The 21,915-nt window shown below is 45.1% G+C and overlaps 1 protein-coding gene across 1 annotated transcript in view; it reads right to left on the bottom strand.

The window, feature by feature from the left end:
* The window catches only part of tnmd (tenomodulin), a 102,180-nt gene that overhangs the window by 76,324 nt on the left and 3,941 nt on the right, over nucleotides 1–21,915 (bottom strand). Inside the window, exon 3 of the mRNA XM_070883988.1 lies at nucleotides 15,312–15,425. Coding sequence (XP_070740089.1) covers nucleotides 15,312–15,425 — 114 coding nt within the window. The remainder of the gene's footprint in view (nucleotides 1–15,311; nucleotides 15,426–21,915) is intronic.

The following is a 21,915-nucleotide window of genomic DNA, read 5'->3' as shown; positions in this document are numbered from 1 at the left end:
TGCTCTCGGACCAGTGTGCACAAATCCTCGTATGATTTCTCTGTGTGTTTCGCTGGAGTGAGCAGATTCTTCATGAGGCCATACATTGGTGCCCCACAGACAGTGAGGAGGATCGCCCTTCGTTTGGCAGCACTCTCTTCTCCATCTAGCTCGTTGGCCATGAAGTATTGGTCGAGTCACCCCACAAAAGTTTCCCAATCATCTCCCTCCAAGAATTTCTCCAGGATGTCCACTGTTCTCTGCATCTTTGGTTTCACTATCTGTATCTCATCGCCAGTTGTTGTGTATGGAGAAAGAGTCAGACTGAACACTGTGAGCTCAAAATAAAGTGTGACCTTAGTCTTTTATTGCAGGTCTCCAGAGTGCCTCGCCAACCTGTGAAGCCTCCTTAAATACCTGTGCCCTCAAAGGATTATGGGATCCCTTGGGACTCCAGGGGATGAGCCCTCTGGTGGCTATACAGAGTTAATACAAGTATACAAATATAACAGAGGGGAACTTGGAGTAATCCCACAGGATCATGTGGAATGCGATTTTTAAACGCCGAGACTTCAATGAAGAGTAAAATTGGGCGGGATGTAACAGGGGTGCATCCAATCCCGTCGGTTTCCCTCCACCCCCTCCTCGTTTGTCATTATAATGGGGTGTGCTAGATGGAAAATGTATTATTTATCCATTCTGGAACTAATGACCTTTTATAGTTTTTTAGAAATACAGATAAAATCATCTTGTTATCTTATGTGCTCTGGCATTGACATTAGAGACTTAAACATCTTTTACTTAACAAATATTTATTTTGTACCACAATGTTACAGATTATGTGATCTCAGTTGTGCATTTGTTGCTCATCCACTACGATTTGGCAAAATTCAACTTTTTTCATTTTGGCAAATAGTCTTGTTGGCTTATCTGCGGGAAATTGAATTATTTGTGCTTTTTTAAGTAGCATCCTTTGACTGGTGACACCAATACAAACTGGATAATTTTGCCCCCAAGGCCTATGTTTTTCATTCCCTTGTTAGACAAGTAAGTTACATGATGGGGTGGGATTGTATATCTTGTGATGCACAAGATGTCATAATTATCGGCGATACACTGAGTAGACCAGTAGGCCATTCCCTATCGGTCACTTTTTGTAAGTTTGTATGTAGGTTTTTAAAAAGACAAATGTATAAAATTGGTTTTGTTGGCTACAAGTTTTGGGTCTGCTTTCGATGTTCTCTCAGCTACAGTGACATAGTCACCCCTGTAATTGGTCCGAGCATCTTGTGTTCAGGTGTGCTGCAAAAATCAAATGATGCAATAGCATAACCCAGGGGTGTGACAATAAGAGCGCCTTGTGATCTGAACTGGATATTGTGTCCATCGCTGGTACCCTCGGATGTGCTTCACCAATCTATTTGAAGGAGGACTGAAAGACTTGGTGAGACGAGGCTGGATACAAAATGTTAAATTGCTTTATTTCAGAGCGCAAGTGAATATGCCAAGTAACAGTCAAAGCAAATTGCCGTTACTTATCAAAATCTCACTTCTGCCCCTGAAAAATGTGTAAAAATAATAAATCAAGTGTCCTTTGCCTTTCGTGAGCTGTTTGATTTTTTTTTTTGGCATTACATTTCTTTCTTGGCAACTTCTAGCCACAAACAAACACTGACCTCCCACATTATTGTTTCCAGTTTCAGATTACACACCTATATCTCACATTCTCTTATGTAAAAGCTGACTGCCCATGTATCCCTTCATATGTTCCCAGCAAGGCGGACGGCTGTGACACTGAATTCCTCTCCATTAGTGATCCAAGAGTAGACACGTCAATAAAACTGGCGACTTCTACTCTCTTGAGGAGTCGGTTTAAGGAAAGCATCTGCTACTGTTCTCAAAATGAATAGCTTCTGCCTTGGCTAATGGACCTGGAATGGGACAATTGACCCATGTTCCAGCAGTTCAAAGCAGACTCCAAGCCGCGACCTTTCACAAACTGACCATCTGATTTCAATGTACATCTTTAATGTCTGCAACCTGTGGTCCCTTTCCTTTTAAACCTTTGTCAATTCATTTTGTGTAAAACCACGACATTTAAACATAACTCACACTTAAAACCCTCTCCATGAAGGAAAACAAATGATAAAAATTACCAAAACGTAATATGGGCTTACCTGGGTAAACTGGCTCTACTTGCACTAGTTCGTACCTCCACAATTCATCCCTTGGGAAGGGAAAAAATGACAATTCACGAGTGGAAAAAGTCCCAAAATGTTTTCCCCTCTCCGAAATGTTAATAATATAGTCAGAAGTAAAATGTGATTTAGCAAAAAGCACGAATGAACTATTCATCTCTGCTGAACTCTGATCTGAGGACTCGTATCCCAATAGGAATTAAATAGTGAAAATTCCTGAGAAGAATGCTTTTGTCGGTTTAAAGGCTGCAGATGGTAAACTCTTGTTACATTCCACAGCTGCACAGAAAAATTGAAAAGTGAATATTTTATTCCAGATCAGAACTGATATCAGTGAGTTTAAAGATTGGGAAGACTTCAAAGTATCAGCACTGCGGTGATAGGAACGAATAGTGGAAGCCTGTAAAGCGATGTGGCTTCAAATCAAATGCAATAATTTGGGGAGGTGCAAGGGGAGAAGACAGCGACATGGCAACTTTTTAATATATTTAGTGCAGAGTCGCTCTAAGTGGTGCAATGTTAAATCTGTGCATGCATGCAGAATCTTGCCAGTGAGTGAGCATCCGCAGGGGATACTCTGCAAGGTTGTACTCCAGCACCGGGGCTGGGTGAACGTTTACTGAGATGTTGTGTGGTGGGAAATAACATTTGATAAATGAGTTTTTGAAGGAGAGCAGAGACTTAAACAAATCTGCAAATGTTACACCCTTGTTCAAAATAGTGGAAAAGGATAAACCTGGCAATTGCAGGCTGGTCACTTTAACGTCCGTGTTGGGGAAACTTTTAGAAATATTGGGGCTGAAACTAGCCTCATCTGCACTTCCCGTTAGCACCTCCTGCGGGTGCTAATGGGGCACAAATCTGTTTTTGCCCAGGCGATTGCCACCAGCAAAATTGTTCTTGTTTTTTTGCGGAGGTGCTGCCAGGTAATGCCCCGGTCCCGCCGTGCGCACCGCCTCGTTACCATCCTCCCCATAAATTTGGTCTCCCCCCACCGCCCCCCCCCCCCCAGGTACCGCCTGCCATTGACAATGACAGCTTCAGCTGTCGAGTTGCTGGTGGGAGACGGTTGGAGAAGCGCTATTTAAAGGCGCCACCTTGCGAAAACTTTTTTGTCGCCCATTATTATTTCCAGCTTGCTGACAGATAGGCAGAGTGCCTGCTGCAAGAATTGCAGTGGTTTTCATCTCCAGAACTGTTCTAGCTCTAAGTACAAAAGCAAAATACTGGAAATCTCAGCAGGTCAGGCAGCATCTGTGGAGAGGAAGCAGAGTTTACATTTCGGGTCGATGACCCTTCAAAGACTCTTAAGTATTGCTTTGTTGAATTCAGGGCAGATTTGCCTCTGCAACATTTATCTTATTTCAGGGGGGCTATGTTGGCACTCGAACTCCAGCTGTGATGTCACCATTGGAGGTTACTTAGGCGGAGACAAAGGCAGAAAGCAGAGAGAAAGAGAGGCAGCAATACAAAGAGAAAGCAGGGAGAAGGAGATGCAGTAATACAAGAAGAAATGCACAGAGAGAGAGAGGGAGAAAGACAAAGAGAGACCAGGAGAAAGATAAAGAAAGACAGGAAGAAAGGCACACAGAGAGAAAGTGAGAAAGGCATAGAGAGAGAGAGAGAGAGTGGGAGAAAGAGAGAGAAGAAAGGCAAAGAGAGAGAGAGGGAGAAAGACAGAGAGAGAGAGAGAGAGAGAGAAAGAGGGAGAAAGACAGGTACAAGGACAGCAAGATGTGGCCAGAGGGAGAAGGCCTAACAGAGCTGGCAACAGGAGACCTTACCCTCCCTGGCAGCAGTTCTCCTACATCAGTTTCACTGAGGAGCAGTGTGTTCAAAGGCTACGCTTCAGCAAGGACTTGGTCACAGAGCTCTGCTACACCCTGCAACCAGACCTGAAGCCTCAGGCGGTAAGGACGGCTCTGTCAGTGGCAGTCAAGGTCACCATCACGCTCAATTTCTACACCAGTGGATCCTTCCAGTGTGCAACAGGAGACAAGGCTAACATCTCCCAGTTTGCCGTCCATTGCTGCATCTGCGAGGTCACAGATGCTCTGCACAGAAAGAGAAAGGACTACATTTCCTTCCCCATGAGCAGAGAGAAGCAGCACGAGCGGCATGTGGCTTTGCCAGGATAGTGGGCACTGCATCACAATCCTGAGATCTTCAGTAACCGCAAAGGCTACCAATCACTTAATGTGCAGTTGGTGTGTGACCATACATGCAGAATACTCACCGTCAATGCCCGCTATCCTGGAAGCAGACACGATGCCTTCATCCTGCGCTAGACCGGTGTGCCAGCTTTCTTCCAGTCCCCAAATGAAGCTCGTGGTTGGCTGCTCGGAGACAAGGGCTATCTGTTCTCCACCTGGCTCATGGTTGACCTCCGCAACCCCACCACTCATACAATGAGAGCCATGCCACCACCATGAACATCATTGAGCAGACCATCAGTGCTGAAGCAACGGTTCCGCTGCCTTGACCACTCTCCTACAGTATTCGCCTGAGCAGGTGTCCCTATTCATCATCGTCTGCTGCATACTGCACATCCTGCCCATCACGAGGGCACAGCCATTGCTTCCAGGTATGGCTGCACCACCTCAGGAGGAGGAGGACCAGGAGGAGGAGGAGCAACAGCAGGGGGGCGAGGAGGCGCAACACTCGTGATGGAGGAGGCAGCGACTCCATCGCGATCCTGCAAGGGAGGTCCGTGACTGTCTCATCAGAACTCGTTTCCACTGATTTCCATCCCATTTCCTGGTTCGTCTGGGTGTCCCCATCACCACATCAATTTGCTGTTCCATACCAGAGCCTCAAAACTGAAGTGAGTGACAACAGCAAACATTAAACATTCCAATCAATATTTATAAAACAATAAAATGTATAAATGTGTATTTATTCATCACCATTTTGCATTTTCTTATATTCCCTCCTTCATTGACCTATTCTAATACTCCTCCGCAGTGTGTTCCCTGTGGTCGCAGCATGGTTGGTGGAAGGCTGCTGTGTGACAGGGCCAGAGACTACAGATGACCTGCAGGATGTCCTCGACCAGCTCTGGGCCTGGAAGGCTCGACTGTAGACTGCACCACCTCAGGCTGGGCGCTGGCAGTCTAGGCAGCGACAAGTGCAATGGCGGAGTGGCAGTGAGTGCTGTGATCCGGAATGCTGTCATCCTGAGAGAGGACAGCAGGTTCCTGCTCCACTGACCCACCGCCACTCCCCAGGGGCAGCATCTCAGCATCCCCACCAATCTGCTACAGGACAGATTGCTGGGCTGCAGTGACACCGTGAGATCCCCGGTCGACTGTGGTGGAACCAAAGGCAATGGCAGCAGTCAGGGCTTGTGGGGCATCCAGATGAAACTGCATGAGAGGAGTCTGAGCTTCCATGCCAGCAACAATTGTCTGCATTACAGCACCAAGACACGTTGTTTCTGCCTATGCCAGAATGGAAGCTGCCACATCGTCCATGACATGCATCATGTGGTCTGGATCCGCACAGTCTCTCTGGGAGTCCACCATCGTCTGAACCCTGGTCGGTGATTGGAGCTTGGGCAGGTACTGCAGGAGCGGCGAGGTCGGGGTGAAGGAGCGGTGAGAGATTGCAGAGGGGCCCAGGAGAGGCAAGTGCCCAGGGGCAGCATGGGCCAGCCCACACTGCGATATGTGTGCGCACTAGGTCTGTGCAGCAGAGCAGGTCTCCAGTCGTCTTGGTTAACCCTTGCTACTGGACCAAGATCTAGCTCTGTCAAGCCTGTGTGGTGGCTGGTGTGCAATGGCTACCACACGTTAAAAAAAATCCAAGCACAGGCATCTTCCACCCTTCAAGGTTTAGTTCAGACCTGGAATTTCATTCAAACACCTGTGAACTTTTTGACGTGGAAGCAAGTCATCCTCGATTCAAGGGACTGCCTATGATGATGATGATGATGCACCCTGGCAATGATGAGTTCCATGGTGTGCACAGAGCTCTGTACAATGTTGGAGGTGGACTCCTCACGCTCCTTACCACTGCCAACAGGCTCTCGGGCACCTTTGCCTTTGCACCTATCATGTCGGAGTGCATGGCCATCACCCTTTGTATGAACGCTTCCCCTTCGAGGTCCTTATCTGAGTTCTGTGCAGCAGAGCTCACACGCGAGCTCGCCCTCCGGGGAGATGGCTTCCGAGGTTCCCTTTCTCCTTGACCATGCTGCAGCCCGCTAGGCTCCAGTGCATCACCCAGTGCAGACCCCTCTACTAATCTAACCTCTCAGGACTGTGTAGTGCCAGTCTCTGAGCTGATGCTTGCAGGTGAGAGAAACAGTGACACAGTGCTAGGCTCCTCCTCCTCCACCCCCTCCTCATCCTTGTCCCCCTCTTCTCCCTTGTGACTCAGTTGGGGGGGATTCAGGGACAGGCTGCTCATCTGCTGCATGGTTATTTGAAAGCATAAATGGCACAAGAGTGGCGTTAAGGTGAGGGCAGGGGAGTAGGAATGGAGCAAGGAAGACAAACAGAATGAGGAGCTGGAAAGTGATAAGGCCTTCTGGTATAATGGGGAAGTGGGATGAGAAGAGTGGATGAAGATACCATGGTTGCCCCCAGTGGCCTCGATGTCTCCGCTGGCCACGACGTCCACCACCTGCGGGCCAATGAACTGCAGCACTCACTCCTCCAAGTCAGTCAGCTGGCGCAGTTCAGCTTCCCCCCTCCAGTCCGCTGCTGCTCCCGAATGTTGTGTGCCATCTTGGCCTGCAAAAGAAAGGAACCTGTGTGAGTAAGAGTCCAGTTATGTATGTGGAAGATATGCCTGCCGTGGTTGGATAGCAGTGAATGTAGGCAAGGCATGAAATTAGACTGTGACTGTGAGTAGGTACAGATGCTTGGTGGCTGCCTGCTGGGTTAAGTGCTGGTTTGCTCAGTGTGCACAGAGAGAGGCTCAGAGGCTGGTAGGTAAGAGTTGTGCAAACATGTACTTACCATGACCACCCAAATTTTTTCCGGCACTGTGTTGGGATTCTGTTGACCACAGCGCCGGCCGACACCTCCGCGGCCACCTCTGTCCACACGGCCCTAAAAACCTGCGGCGTTGGCCTTCTCCCAGATGGAAGGGACAGTGCATCCCTCATTCTCCACTGCCCCCATCAATGTCTCCAATGCCAGGTCATTGAAACGAGTGGTCCTTCTGAGAGGCATTGGAGCAGTTATCTCAGAACTTCCTCCAGTTCTCAGTGAAATCCAGCAATGATGAAAATGAATAGGTGCTGCTGAAACGACATCCCCTTTAAGAAGTGGAATGAGCAGGAGGCTGATTATTGCTGAATAAAAGTCAGCGGAAATTGGGTACAGCTCTGGTAATAGCGCTGCAGCAGTGCCCCACTGAGGTCATTAATGCCTCAGATACCACCTCCCATCATTTCTGAGGCAAAAATGCCCAATTGGCCACAATTTAGCAGCCCATCCCACCGGGACGTAACTGTTCATAAAGTTAAAATTTAGCGCCCTAAATAATTTCGCCCCAGTATTCCAGAAAAAAATTAACAACCACTTGGACATGCATGGATTCATAAGGGAGATCCAGCATGGATTTGTTAAAGGCAAATCATGTTTGACTAACTTCATTGAGTTTTGGATGAGGTAACAGAGAGAGTGGATGAGGGCAGTGCTGTTGATGTTGTGTATATGGACTTTCAAAAGGTGTTTGATGAAGTACCACATACTGGGCTTGTTAGCAGAATTGAAGCCCGTGGAATGAAAGGGGCAGTAGCAGCAAGGATACAAAATTGGCTATGGGTTAGAAAACTGAGAGTTGTGGTGAATGGCTGTTTTTCAGACTGGAGGGAGGTTTACAGTGGAGCTCCCCAAGGTGCAGTACTAGGACCACAGTAATTTTGATGTAGATCTATGAATTGGACCTGGGGGTACAGGGCACAATTTCAACATTTGCAGATGACACAAAACTTGGAAGTGGCGTAAACAGTGATGAAGATAGTAATAGACTTCAAGAGGACTTAAGACAGGCTGGTGGAATGGGCGGACACGTGGCAGATGAAATTCAAGGCAGAATGTGATACATTTTGGTTGGAAGATTGAGGAGAGACAATACATGCTAAATGGTTATCATAGAATCATAGAATAATACAACATAAAAGGAGGCCATTTGCCCCATCAAGTCTGTGCCGGCTCTTTCGAAGGGCAACCTTTGATCTGTATCCTTCAGTACCCTTATCCAATAAAAATCTATCTATCTTAGTCTTGAAAATTTTAAAGGGGGTGCAAGAAGAGAGAGACCTGGTGGTGTTTGTGCACAGATCCTTGAAGGTAGCAGGACAGGTTAACACAGCAGTTAATAAAGCATATGGGATCCCGGGCTTTATAAATAGAGGCCTAGAATACAATAGCCAGGAAGTTATGCAAAACCTATTTAAAAATTAGTTCGGCCCCAGCTGGAGTATTGTGTCCAATTCTGGGCACCACACTTTAAGAAGGATGTGAAGGCTTAGGAGAGGGTACAGAAGAGATTTACTGGAATGGTTCCAAGGATGAGGAATTACAGTTACATTGATAGATGGGAGAAGCTGGGGTTGTTCTCCTTAGAGCAGAGAAACATAGAAACATAGAAAATAGGTGCAGGAGTAGGCCATTCGGCTCTTCGAGCCTGCACCACCATTCAATAAGATCATGGCTGATCATGCAACTTCAGTCCCCCATTCCTGCTTTCTCTCCATACCCCTTGATCCCTTTAGCTGTAAGGGCCACATCTAACTCCCTCTTGAATATATCTAACGAACTGGCCTCAACAACTTTCTGTGGTAGAGAATTCCACAGGTTCACAATTCTCTGAGTGAAGAAGTTTTTCCTCATCTCAGTCCTAAATGGCTTACCCCTTATCTGTGTGAGCCCTGGTTCTGGACTTCCCCAACATCGGGAACATTCTTCCTGCATCTAACCTGTCCAATCCCGTCCGAATTTTATGTTTCTATGAGATCCCCTCTCATTCTTCTAAATTCCAGTGAATATAAGCCTAGTAGATCCAGTCTTTCTTCATATGTCAGTCCCACCATCCCAGGAATTAGTCTGGTGAACCTTCGCTGCACTCCCTCAATAGCAAGAATGTCCTTCCTCAGATTAGGAGACCAAAACTATACACAATATTCAAGGTGTGGCGTCACCAAGGCCCTGTACAACTGCAGTAAGACCTCCCTGCTCCTATACTCAAATCCTCTAGATATGAAGGCCAACATGCCATTTGCCGCCTTCACTGCCTGCTGTACCTGCATGCCAACTTTCAATGACTGATGTACCATGACACCCAGGTCTCGTTGCACTTCCCCTTTTCCTAATCTGTCACCATTCAGATAATATTCGGCCTTCCTGTTTTTGTCACCAAAGTGGATAACCTCACATTTATCTATATTATACTGCATCTGCCATGCATTTGCCCACTCACCGAACCTGTCCAAGTCACCCTACAGCCTCTTAGCGTCCTCTTCACAGCTCACACTGCCACCCAGTTTAGTGTCATCTGCAAACTTGGAGCTATTACATTAAATTCCTTCGTCTAAATCATTAATGTATATTGTAAATAGCTGGGGTCCCAGCACTGAACCTTGCGGTACCCCATTAGATATGTGAAGAGAAAAAGATTAGTGAGGACTAATGTAGGTCCCTTGCAGTCAGAATCAGGTGAATTCATAATGGGGAACAAGGAAATGGCAGACCAATTGAACAAATACTTTGGGTTCTGTCTTCACTAAGGCCTGCCATTCTGAAAAGGACCCGTTTATTCCTACTCTTTGTTTCCTGTCTGTCAACCAGTTCTCTATCCACATCAATACATTACTCCCAATACCATGTGCTTTAATTTTGCACACTAATCTCTTGTGTGGGACCTTGTCAAAAACCTTTTGAAAGTCCAAATACACCACATCCATTGGTTCTCCCTTGTCCACACTACTAGTTACATCCTCAAAAAATTCTAGATTTGTCAAGCATGATTTCCCTTTCATAAATCCATGCTGACTTGGACCGATCTGTCACTGCTTTCCAAATACGCTGCTATTACATCTTTAATAATTGATTCCAACATTTTCCCCACGACCGATGTCAGACTAACAGCTGTAATTCCGTTTTCTCTCTCCCTCCTTTTTTAAAAAGTTATTTTACATTAGCTACCCTCCAATCCATAGTAACTGATCCAGAGTCTTTACAATGTTGGAAAATGCATCCACTATTTCTAGGGCCACTTCCTTAAGTATTCTGGGATGCAGACTATCAGGCCCTGGGGATTAATCAGCCTTTAATCCCATCAATTTCCCCCAAAACAATTTCCTGACTAATAAGGATTTCCTTCAGTTCCTCCTTCTCGCTAGACCCTTGGTCCCCTAGTATTTCTGGAAGGTTATTTGTGTCTTCCTTAGTGAAGACAGAACCCAAAGTATTTGTTCAATTGGTCTGCCATTTCCTTGTTCCCCATTATGAATTCACCTGATTCTGACTGCAAGGGACCTACATTAGTCCTCACTAATCTTTTTCTCTTCACATATCTATAGAAGCTTTTGCAGTCAGTTTTTATGTTCCCTGCAAGCTTACTCTCATACTCGATTTTCCCCCTCCTAATTAAACCCTTTGCCCTCCTCTGTTGAATCCTAAATTTCTCTCAGTCCTCAGATTTGCTGCTTTTCCTGGCCAATTTATATGCCTCTTCTTTGGATTTAACACCATCCCTAATTTCCCTTGTTAGCCACGTTTGAGCCACCTTTCCCGTTTTATTTTTATGCCAGACAGGGATTGTTGAAGTCCATCCATGTGATCTTTGAATGTCTGGATTGCTTATCCACCGTCAACTCTTTAAGTATCATTTGCCAGTCTATCCTAGCCAATTCACGTCTCATACCATCGAAGTTACCTTTCTTTAAGAAGGCTAAGAGGAGATTAGATAGAGTACATAAAGAAAAATTGTTTCTAATGATTGAAGGGCCGATAATCAGAGTTTGGCAAAAGAAGCAGAGGTGACATGACGAAAAAAGATTTTATGTAACGAGTTGTTTTGAATTGGAATGGACTTAACCTCATACTTGAAGGAGAAATAGTTACAGGGATATGGGGAAAGAGCAGGGGAAGTGAGACTGACTGGATTACTCTTCGGAAGAGTCAGCGCAGACTCGATGGGCTGAATGGCCTCCTTTTTTGCTGTGCTATTCTATGATTCTATGAAAACCAAGAAAACTGCAGCTAAGGCAATAGAGACTTGTTTTTCATGGGTTCAAGTGCAATCATCCAATGCAATGCTGAGCTGTCTCTTGTACCTTTTATTGATGTTTACCATTGGTTTTCACTGTCTTCTTTGGGGTCTTTCCTTATGTGGTTAAAAGACTTCATAACAACACAGGAATAGGAAAAGGCCAATCGGCCTCTCAAGCCTGTTCCACTAGTCAATTAGAACATGGTTGATCAACTACATTGCCCACCTTTGATCCATATCCCTTGATAACCCTTACCCAACAAAAATCTATCAATCTTAGTTTTGAAAATGTAATTTGACCCAACATCCACGACCTTGTGAGAGACAGTTTGTTTACTCGCCACCCCCAACACCTCAGCCCAATTGTGGCACCTCAGCAGAGGATAGCCAAGATGTCTGTGTGTGTGTGATGTGAATTATAGCTGTAAATCTTATACATGCAATTTTCCCAATGTTGACAACTATTTCAGACAGACAATGATGTGTGCGTGTTTGTATATGTGCGTGTTTGTATATGTGCGTGTTTGTATATGTGCGTGTGCATGTCTGTGGGTGTAGAATGTACAAAAGATGGCAAAAAAGTGGGAAATTGTTCAAGTGAAAGGTCAAAGCTTATAATGCAAGGCACCAGCATGAGTAGGATAAAAAATGTAATTATCAAGCTAAATCAGGTTAGGTGACATCAAACTTTGGTTTAAAACCTAAAAAGAAAAGAAACAGCCAATGAAGTACTTCTGAAGTGTGGTCACTGTTGTAAAGTAGGAAAAGCAGCAGCCAATTTGCGCACAGCAAGCTCCCGCAAACAGCAATGTGATAATGACTAAATAATCTGTTTTCGTGATGTTGATTGAGGGATAAATATTGGCCAGGACACCGTGGATAAGTCTCCTTCACTTCTTCGAAATAGAGCCATGGGCTATTTTACAACCACCTGAGAGAGCAGACAGGACCTTGGTTTAACATCCCATCTGAAAGGTGGCATCTCTGACAGTGCAGCAGTCCCTCAGTACTGCCCTGGAGTATCAGCCTAGATTTTTGTGCTCAGGTCTCTGGAGTGGGACTTGTACCCATAACCTCCTGATACGGGGGCAGGTGTGCTACCCACTGAGCCATGGCTGACCTGTGGTTTGTAGCTGTTTTAAGTACCTGATGGATTTGGTATGATAACAAATCTTGGTTCCTGGTGAAACTACAGGGAGCAAAATACTGTCAGAACCTTCTACTCCTGCATGTAGTTTTGCAGTACTGATTTGGTTACTATTTGAGGTCCCAAAGAAGGGAGACACAAAGACACAGGGAGCAGATACAAAGAAAAATTTAAAAAGAAACAAGAGCAAGCAAACCTGAATGAAAAAGCTTTTTAAAAAAAAAGTTAGTGGAGATAAAAGCATGTTGAGGTGTGATTTGTATTTCCAGAAAAATAAATTGGTACAGTTAAACACAAATCTGCATTATTTTCATGTATTTTATCAAACAGAGAACAATATAGCTGCAAATTCTAAAGTTCCTTCACTTGTCTAAGGAGGACAGAGGACTGATGCACTGTTGTCCAACATCTATTCTGTGTGCGAAATGTGTGGGACAAGAAAAAAAAATCACTTTTTAAAACAATTTTCCTGAGAAGTGTTAATGCTGAGGAATAGAACAATTTTCCACTTTGAATACCCAGATAAGCATTAGGTTAAGGATATCCAGAATGTAACAATCTGCTAGTAAAATTCCCTTCACTCTGTCCCGACACTGTGTCTTCACCTTCGGCTTAAGCAAAGCTGCCCTATTCCACTTCCCATGTTATTTTCTTTTGTCTCTGAAACAGATGGGAGCTACAAAGATGTCTGCTCGAATGTTCAAACATCACTAGGAGAGCATTTACATATTCTAAATGAGCAGAGCTGAAAAATCACAAGTGTCCAGAAATGCATGACCACTATTAGCCTCCTAAGACCTGCTGGGAACAAAATTAAGCTGGTTGTCTTGGTAACCATTTGTTTTTATTGGTCTGCATCTGTGTGGGATTCAGTGACATTCACATAAACCAGTCTCAGCATAGTTACAGAAACGATGATCTGTTCAACCATTTTTGAACGTATTTTGCCATTATATTGAACACCTGCAGTATTTAGAAGTGCTGAATGGCTCCCCCTTCGACTGCTCAAAGAGCTTGGCACCATTCACTTTGTTTTTGTTGTCAAAATCCATCTGCAGACATAATATTCCAGGCATTTCGAAACAATAATAAAGTAGAAATAGAGGGCCCAAGTTTCCACATGATTCGCGCCTGATTTTTAGGAGCAACTGGTGGAGAACGGACTATTTTAGAAATCGCAATTCTCCACATTTTTTTTTCTGCAGTTCTAGTCAGGTAGAACAGTTCTAGTTTAGAACAGAATTTTTTCTTCAAAAGGGGGCGTGTCCGGCCACTGACGCCTGATTTGAAAGTTTCCACAGTGAAAATGTACTCCAAACTAAAGTAGAATGGAGCCAGTGAAGATTTTTGTAGAACTGAAAAAACCTGTTCTACACATTAAAAAATCAGGCGCAGGTTACAAATTAGGCGTCCAGCACGAGGTGGGGGGGGGAGGGGGAGGGAAGGGAACTCATTAAATTCGACAATAAATCCTTATTTATACTTCTACAAATATTATACAAATAAATCCAACCTGAATAAACATTTATAAGCCAAGAAAAGATTAAATAAACCATCTTCCTACCTGTGTGAAAGTGCTTCAGCCAGGGAGAATTCTGCAGCCGTTCGTGTCGCTGAGCGGGAGGAGGAGAGAGAGAGGGGGGGAGGGGGAGAGAGAGAGACGGAGGGAGGGAGAGGGAGGGAGGGAGAGAGAGGGAGAGAGAGGGAGGGAGGGAGAGGGAGGGAGGGAGAGAGAGGGAGGGAGGGAGAGAGAGGGAGGGGGGGAGGGAGAGGGAGGGGGGGAGGGGGGGAGGAAGGGGGGGGAGGGGGGGGAGGGCAACAGGAGCGGGTGTCGGGTCGGGGGGGGGAAGCGGGCCTCGGGTCGGGGCGAGGGGGAGGGGGGAGCGGGTCGCGGGTCTCGTCGGGGAGGGGGGGAGCGGGTCTCGGGTCAGGGGGAGCGGGTCTCGGGTCGGGGCGGGGAGCGGGTGTCGGGTCTCGGGGAGGGGCGGGGGGGGGAGCGGGTGTCGGGTCGGGGCGGTGGGGGGGGAGCGGGTGTGGGTCTCGGGTCGGGGCGGGGAGCGGGTGTCGGGTCTCGGGGAGGGGCGGGGGGGGGAGCGGGTGTCGGGTCGGGGCGGTGGGGGGGGAGCGGGTGTGGGTCTCGGGTCGGGGGGGGGGCGGGAGCGGGTGTCGGGTCGGGAGCGGGTGTCGGGTCGGGTCGGGGGGGGGAGCGGGTGTCGGGTCGGGTCTGGTCGGCGGGGGGGCGGGGGGAGCGAGTGTTGGGTCGGGTCTGGTCGGCGAGGAGCGAGTGTCGGGTCTTGTCGGGGGCGGGGAGCAGGAGTTGGCCGTGGGAGGCGCCTTATTCACGCAGCCCCACGCTAGGGGCTGCGTGCTTCGGGCCCCTCCCACACAGTTCGGCGCCTGGAGCTACTGCACTTGCGTGCCGACTGTAGCGCGCATGTGCAGAGGTCCCGGCACTGTTTTCAGCGCCGGGACCTGGCTCCGCCCTCCCACAGCTCGTGCTGGCTGCGCCGAGTGCCACAGGACCTGTAAGTAGTTGGAGAATACCGAGGATTTTTTTAGTCGCCGTTTTAGGCGCGAAAAACGGGCGTCCAGTTTGGAGGGGCGCCCGTTTTTTTTCTTGTGGAAACTTGGACCCAGAGAAACTAGTCATTAAAGCTAGTTATTTTCCTCATTTTATTCGAGGACATACTATGAAAGGGTTAAGCAGCTATTGTACCTCAAAAGAAATACTTCAGAAAGTGGCATCTCTTCATACATACCAGACTAATCAATTCTTCATCATTCTTGATGGGCACGGTATTGGGAAGAATAATTTTGTTTTGGCTTTTGATGTAGCATTTTTCTCCTCCAGCGAACCGTATCCCTGTTAGTCCCTAAAAAAAAATATAATTTGTTCTTCATGCTGTACAGACGTGATATGTTAGTGAAACAAAAGAAAAAATATGAAAGTAACATTGCTGGTAACAGTTTTTTATTAGTCAAACATAAATGCACACCAATGCCTGATGCTTCCTCCCCAGCCTGTTGTTATAGATGATAAACTTGACACAATACCTGGCACAACGCGCTGAACTAAAAGAAGAATATGATAATAGTAAAAAACAATGTGGCGGTACTCAGCTCTGTTTGCATTCTCCCCTCATTCTGTGCCGTTCAGGATAAAGACTTTGGCCTTACATTGCTCAGTTCAAAAAAAATAAGTAACGCATGCTTTCTTTTAATATATAACATTTTAATGTATGAGCTAATGGTAGGGCGCAGCATTCCTGCGTGTTGGCCGCGAGTTGCAAATTTGTAAGCGGCAGCTAAGCGTGATGTGCCTGTAGTGAAGGCAGCTTGTGAGCCCCTCCACCCCGACTACTACAACTTCTGAGAATCGAGCTGTGGACTCAACGATAGCAGTGCACAGCCGGTTTCAGTGAGGAAGCTCTATGAGTGCTGGTGAGCACAGTACACGTTCCTGGTGGGGAAGGACAGTCACCCAAAGACAAAGAAGGGAATAATAAAGAAGAACTTGCATTTATATAGCGCCTTTCACATCTCAAAGCACTTTGCAGCAATGAAATACTTTTGGAGTGCAGTCATTGTTGTAATGTGGGAAACACGGCAGCCAATTTGCGCGCAGCAAGCTCCCACGAACAGCAATGTGATAATGACCAGATAATTTGTTTTGTTATGTTGATTGAAGGATAAATATTGGCCAGGACACCAGGGATAACTTCCTTGCTCTGCTTCGAAATAGTGCCATGGGATCTTTTACATCCACCTGAGAGAGCAGACGGGACCTTGGTTTAACGTCTTATCCAAAAGACGGCACCTCCGACAGTGCAGCACTCTCTCAACACTGCACTGGAGTGTCAGCCTAGATTTATGTGCTCAAGTTCCTGAAGTGGAACTTGAACCCATAATCTTCTGACTCAGAGTTGAGTGTGCTACCCACTGAGCCACAGCTGACACTCATGTAATAACCATGGTAATGTGTTCCTAATGGCGTCAACGCTGTCCTTTCCATTCAGAGGACTTGGCAGCAGGTCAGGAACAAGATGCCTGGTTTAAGGAGGAGCACTGAAAGGCACTGCAGAGTCAGAGCACAGACTTTTATAGAAGAGAATGTTGTAAAAAAAATATACAAAATACAGTGTACTGAGGCAGAGAAATGTTAACATAATTGTAGTAAGGCTTAGGAATGAAAGTAGCGGGGCTTTGCAAATGACATTATAAGTGTCATGATGGGAGAGGGAAGTTATTGCAGGAAGAAATTTCCATGAATCAAGTCATGGTGTTTCACTACCTTTACTAAAGGAAAGAATGCCTCTCATTGCAGTACTCTTGGTTTGTGCTGAAATCTATGCATCCTCACTACCCTTTTAAAGGAAAAGCCAGTTGCCGCATTAGAAGAAGCGGGGTGGGCAGGCAGTAGGGGATCTATCGACTATAGATCACTGAGCCCATATTATTAAGGTCTCCAGGAGAGAATGTCATTACTGCAGAGGTAATTTCATGATTATGACTCTCTCCCATCAGGGAAGCTTTGCTTGAAGGGATTGTGGGACAGAGATGGGACAACAGCATTTCAGCCCAAATCCTTTTACTGCTCCTCCTGTTATCATAATCATAGCACTCTGTATGAGATTGCAGGATTATTTCTTATATATTTCAGTCTGTCATTCTTTCACCCTGTAGGGAATAAAAGGCTCTATGTTCCATTGAAGTCAGTGGAAATAGAAATCGGGAGATTTGCCGTCACCCGTTTTACACTAGTAGGTCAAGATCCACCCCAGGCAGTCCACAGTAAAAAAAAAGGCAAATAGCCATACTATGATTGTAATTATGGCTAAAGGAAAATAATCGTGTCCAATTAAGAGCTCACTTGAAGAACTGGTCAATGGGAGTATCAATTGTACTAAGGCCATAGGGATGAAAGTAACAGGGCTTTGCAAATGACACTATACTGCAGGAAGCAATTTCCATAAGTCAAGTCACTGTGTCTCAATCCTCACTTCCCTTATATGAGGAAAGGATTCTTTTATTTTCAATACTCTTGGTTTTTGCTGAAATGTATGTAGCAGTATATGTGGTGATGGAGTTACCTCCTTAGTGGAGAGGCACACTGCATAAATGACCTGTAGCCTGTAGAAGCACCCGGAGGTAGTTGTAATATAGCTCCCCCGAGTGGACTACTGCTCCACCTAGTGGACTACTGTGGTAAGGCAACTATTGATGTAAATAATAAAAGAGTCATGTGGCAAAGTCACATGATGACAGTTTCTGTGTTGGAGCCATCTTGTAGAGTGTATTTGTTAGTGATGTCATAAGAACATATCACATTGGTGATGAGGATAGGATTTCTGGATTCCCTAGCTGAAATTTTTGTTGGTGGATAATCCAACCAACTGACAGAGAGACTTTAAGAGGTTCTTTGTTTTGCAGAACAGCTAAAAATCCAAGGTAAATTACAAGCACACTTGGCTGAACTGTTGACATTGCCAGAGTCCAGATGGCCATACTGTTGGGAATAATAGGTTGCTGAGGTGAGTTCCATCATGATCGAGAGACTTTCAGAGTGTATATGGAGTGGCTGGAAATGTTATTCACCATAAATACTATTGTCAAAGGCTATCGTCGAATGCCCCGATGATGAAAGCCATAACCAGGTGGTGTTAGAAAGGAAACAGGCTATTTTATTGACTGAAGCAGGCCCCAGAGGTTTATGAAACCCTGAAAAATGTGCTTGTTCCCGTCAAGCCGAAGGACATGCCACTGACGGAAATTCTCAGCACTACAGTTCTGAGCCCCTGGAAATTGCTGAAAGTTATCGTTTTGGAATACAAGCTCAATTAAACGATGAGGGTATCAGTGAATATATATAGTAGCTTTAAAAAAGCTATCCATTCACTGTCATTTCGGAAACTTTCAGGAATGAACATTGCATGACCTCTTTGTTTGTGGGATTAAAACTGGACAAATCAGAAGAAAGTTGTTGACAATCCCTAACTTAACTTTTGATTTAGCTTGTCACAAAACTATGTTGAAGGATATGGCTGACCAATAATCCCGAGAATTTTGCGCTATTTCCAATTGTCAGACAACCGAGGTGAATCGCCTGCAGGTTAAAAGTAAAAGGCAGTTGGGCCCCAAGGCCTCAGCAACTGGCCAAGGTAACAGTACATTGAAGTTGTGCTATCAGTGCTTGGAACAACATATTACTCAAAGCTGTCCTTATGTGAAGGCAGAATGTGTCTACTTCAAGAAAACTGGGTATATTGCGAAGGCATGCCGACTGAAGAGTAAACCAACTTTTAATGCGAGAAGTAGAAATTGCCAGAGACTACATAACATTGAAGAGAATCAACAGGACAAGGAGGTTCTGGAGAACACATCATCAGGAACACGAGGGTACCTAACTACGATTCGCGATGTATCGACATCCAAGTAGACGTTGCAGGAACCAGGATTCCCATAGAAATCGACACTGATGCATCCGTGAGCGTAGTACCGGAATCACTATATCTCGACAGGTTACGTGATTTTCGACTGGAGAAATCAAAGATGGAGCTGCGAGGCTACTCAGGAGAGCAAATTCCTGTTGTAGGACATATCACCAGACTGGTGAAATAGAAGGATCAGTTTCAGAGCTTGCCTCTCATAGTAGTTGCAGGAGAAAAGCCTGCTTTGATAGGTAGATGTTGGTTGGGATCACTGAAGCTGGATTGGAATGAGATTTTTTGTGTGGAAACAAGATTTGCATCGAAAGATGACGTTATCAAGCAATATTTGAAGGTATTCCGTGAAACAGGCAATCCGATCCAAGGCTTCAAGGCGAGTGTTAGAGTGCAGAAGGCTGCTAGACCAGTTTACTGAAAGCCACATCCCGTACCATACACAATCAAGGAGAAAGAACTCTAAAGACTAGAGACTAAGAACATTATCTCTAAGGTAGATCTAAGTAATTGGGCTACACCCATTGTTGTTGTACCTCAGTCAGATGGTAAGGTAAGGTTGTGTGGTGATTATAAAGTAACCGTAAACCAAGTTCTAGAGGATATTCTACCCAATACATTGCCAAATGTAGAAGATTTGTTCACAACTCTGACAGGTGGCCAGATCTTCTCAAAGTTAGATCTGACAAATGCTTACTTACAACTTGGGCTTGATGAGGAGTCCAAGTCATGCTTGGCCATAAAAACTCATCTTGGCCTATATTAGTTTAACAGGCAACCATTTGGAGTGTCTTCAGCCTCCGCCATATTCCAAGAGGTGATGAACCAGATTTTGCAAGATATTGAAGGGGTAGTATGTTATTTAGATGACATACTAATTTCAGCACCAAACAGGCAGATCCATAATAACATATTGAATGAAGTCCTCAAATGGCTAGAGAAGCACAGAGTACAAGTGACTGCTCGCAAGTGTGAGTTATTTCAAAACTCAGTGGAGTACTTAGGGCACAGAGTCGACAAAGATGGTTTCCATCCAATCAAAGGAAAGCTGGATGCAATCAGAAATTCACCCACTCCCAAGAATGTCACTGAGCTTCAATCATTTTTAGGTCTTTTGAACTATTATGGGAAGTTCCTACCAAATTTGGCCACAGTGTTACATCCACTGAATGAGCTGTTGAAAAAACACATCCATTGGAAGTGGTCAGAAGAATGCGACACAGCATTCAAGGTGTGTAAAAACAAATTGGTAGAGAGTACCATGTTTGTTCACTATGATGTACCTAAGGAGATCAAGCTAGCATGTGACTCCTTTCCATATGGAGTTGAGGCAGTGATCTGTCATGTACTACATAGTGTGGAGGAAAGACCAATTGCTTTTGCTTCATGCACTCTCAGTGCCAGTGAGTGTAATTATGCGCAAATGGAAAGGGAAGTTTTGGCATTAATTTTTGGGGTGAAGAAGTTCCACAAATACTTGTATGGTTGTATGTTTACTATCCTTACGGACCATAAGCCTCTGACAGCAATTCCCCAGTTCCAGCATTAGCTGCAGCCCAAATGCAGAGATGGGCTTTGATTTTGTCAACATATATGTATGATATTGAGTACAGATGATCAGCTGATCACAGTAATGCTGATGCTATGTCTAGGTTGCCATCCCCATCGCAAGTTACACTCAATAGGGAAGAAGTGTTCTATTTTTCATACATTGATGAACTGCTTGTCACAGCTGAAGAGATTGGTAGAGCAACGAAACGTGACCCAGTGAAATCAAAGGTGTATGATTACATCGCAAATGGCTGGCCAAACCATATAACAGAGAAAGATATTCATCCATACTCCGTTCGTAGGAATGAATTATCAGTGGATAAAGATTGTATCATGTGGGGTGCAAGAGTGGTTATTCCAAATAAATTCAGGTCCAAACTATTAGGAGATCTTCATGACTAGCACCTGGGAATGTGCTTGGCCAAGAGTTTTGCATGCAGTTACTTATGGTGGCCAGGTTTAGATAAAGATATAGAGTACATCATTAGTCAGTGTACAACATGTCAATCAGTAAGCAAGAAACCACCATCAGTCCCATTACAGCCATGGAAATGGCCTGCCAGGGTGTGGCATAGGTTACATGTAGATTTTGCTGAGCTAGAAGGACAACAATTGTTCATTGTGATTGATAGTCATTCGAAGTGCTAGAGATGTTATTGATGTGGAAAATAACAACAAGTAAAACACTGGATCATTTGCAAAGATTGTTTTCTTCATATGGCTTTCCAGAAGAAATTGTGTCTGATAATGGGCTGCAATTTTGTTCAGAATTTGCACAGTTCATGAGCAGAAACAGTGTGAAACATACTAAAGTTCCACCATACCACCCTGCTTCAAATAGTGCAGCAGAGCGCACAGTACACATTGTAAGACGTGCCTCCATCAAGCAAATATTGGATCCAATTCCAAAGAAACAACAGTTGTCATTGACACAAACTGGTAAATTTTCTGATTACTTATTGGAATACTGCTCATTGCTCATACAACTACTGGTAGAACACCAGCAGAGTTGTTTCTCAAATGACAGCCATGAACCAGGTTCTCGTTGTTAAAGCCAAACTTGGGATTGTCAGTCGAAGAGAAACAATTAAGAAAGAGACTCATGATAGAGGTAGAGTAACAGAGAGAAGTGTAAAATTGAATCAGAAGGTTAGAGTGAAGAACCATCACCTTAAATGTTTAAAGTGGTTACCAGGAAGAGTTGTGAAGATATGTGGCCCTCAAACATATTTGGTCAAGATGTTTGATCATAGAAAGGTTATGTTGTTCACATTGATCATATTTTACCTACAGTTATGGAAGGAATTGAAAGTTGGAATGATTCGATTATTTCTGATGAGTCAGATTGTCTTGTTACAAGTAGAGTAACAGT

The sequence above is a fragment of the Pristiophorus japonicus genome, chromosome 6 (genome assembly GCF_044704955.1).
Source record: "Pristiophorus japonicus isolate sPriJap1 chromosome 6, sPriJap1.hap1, whole genome shotgun sequence".
NCBI classification, from domain to species: Eukaryota; Metazoa; Chordata; class Chondrichthyes; family Pristiophoridae; genus Pristiophorus; species Pristiophorus japonicus.
This window is presented reverse-complemented; position numbering and strand designations above follow the sequence as displayed.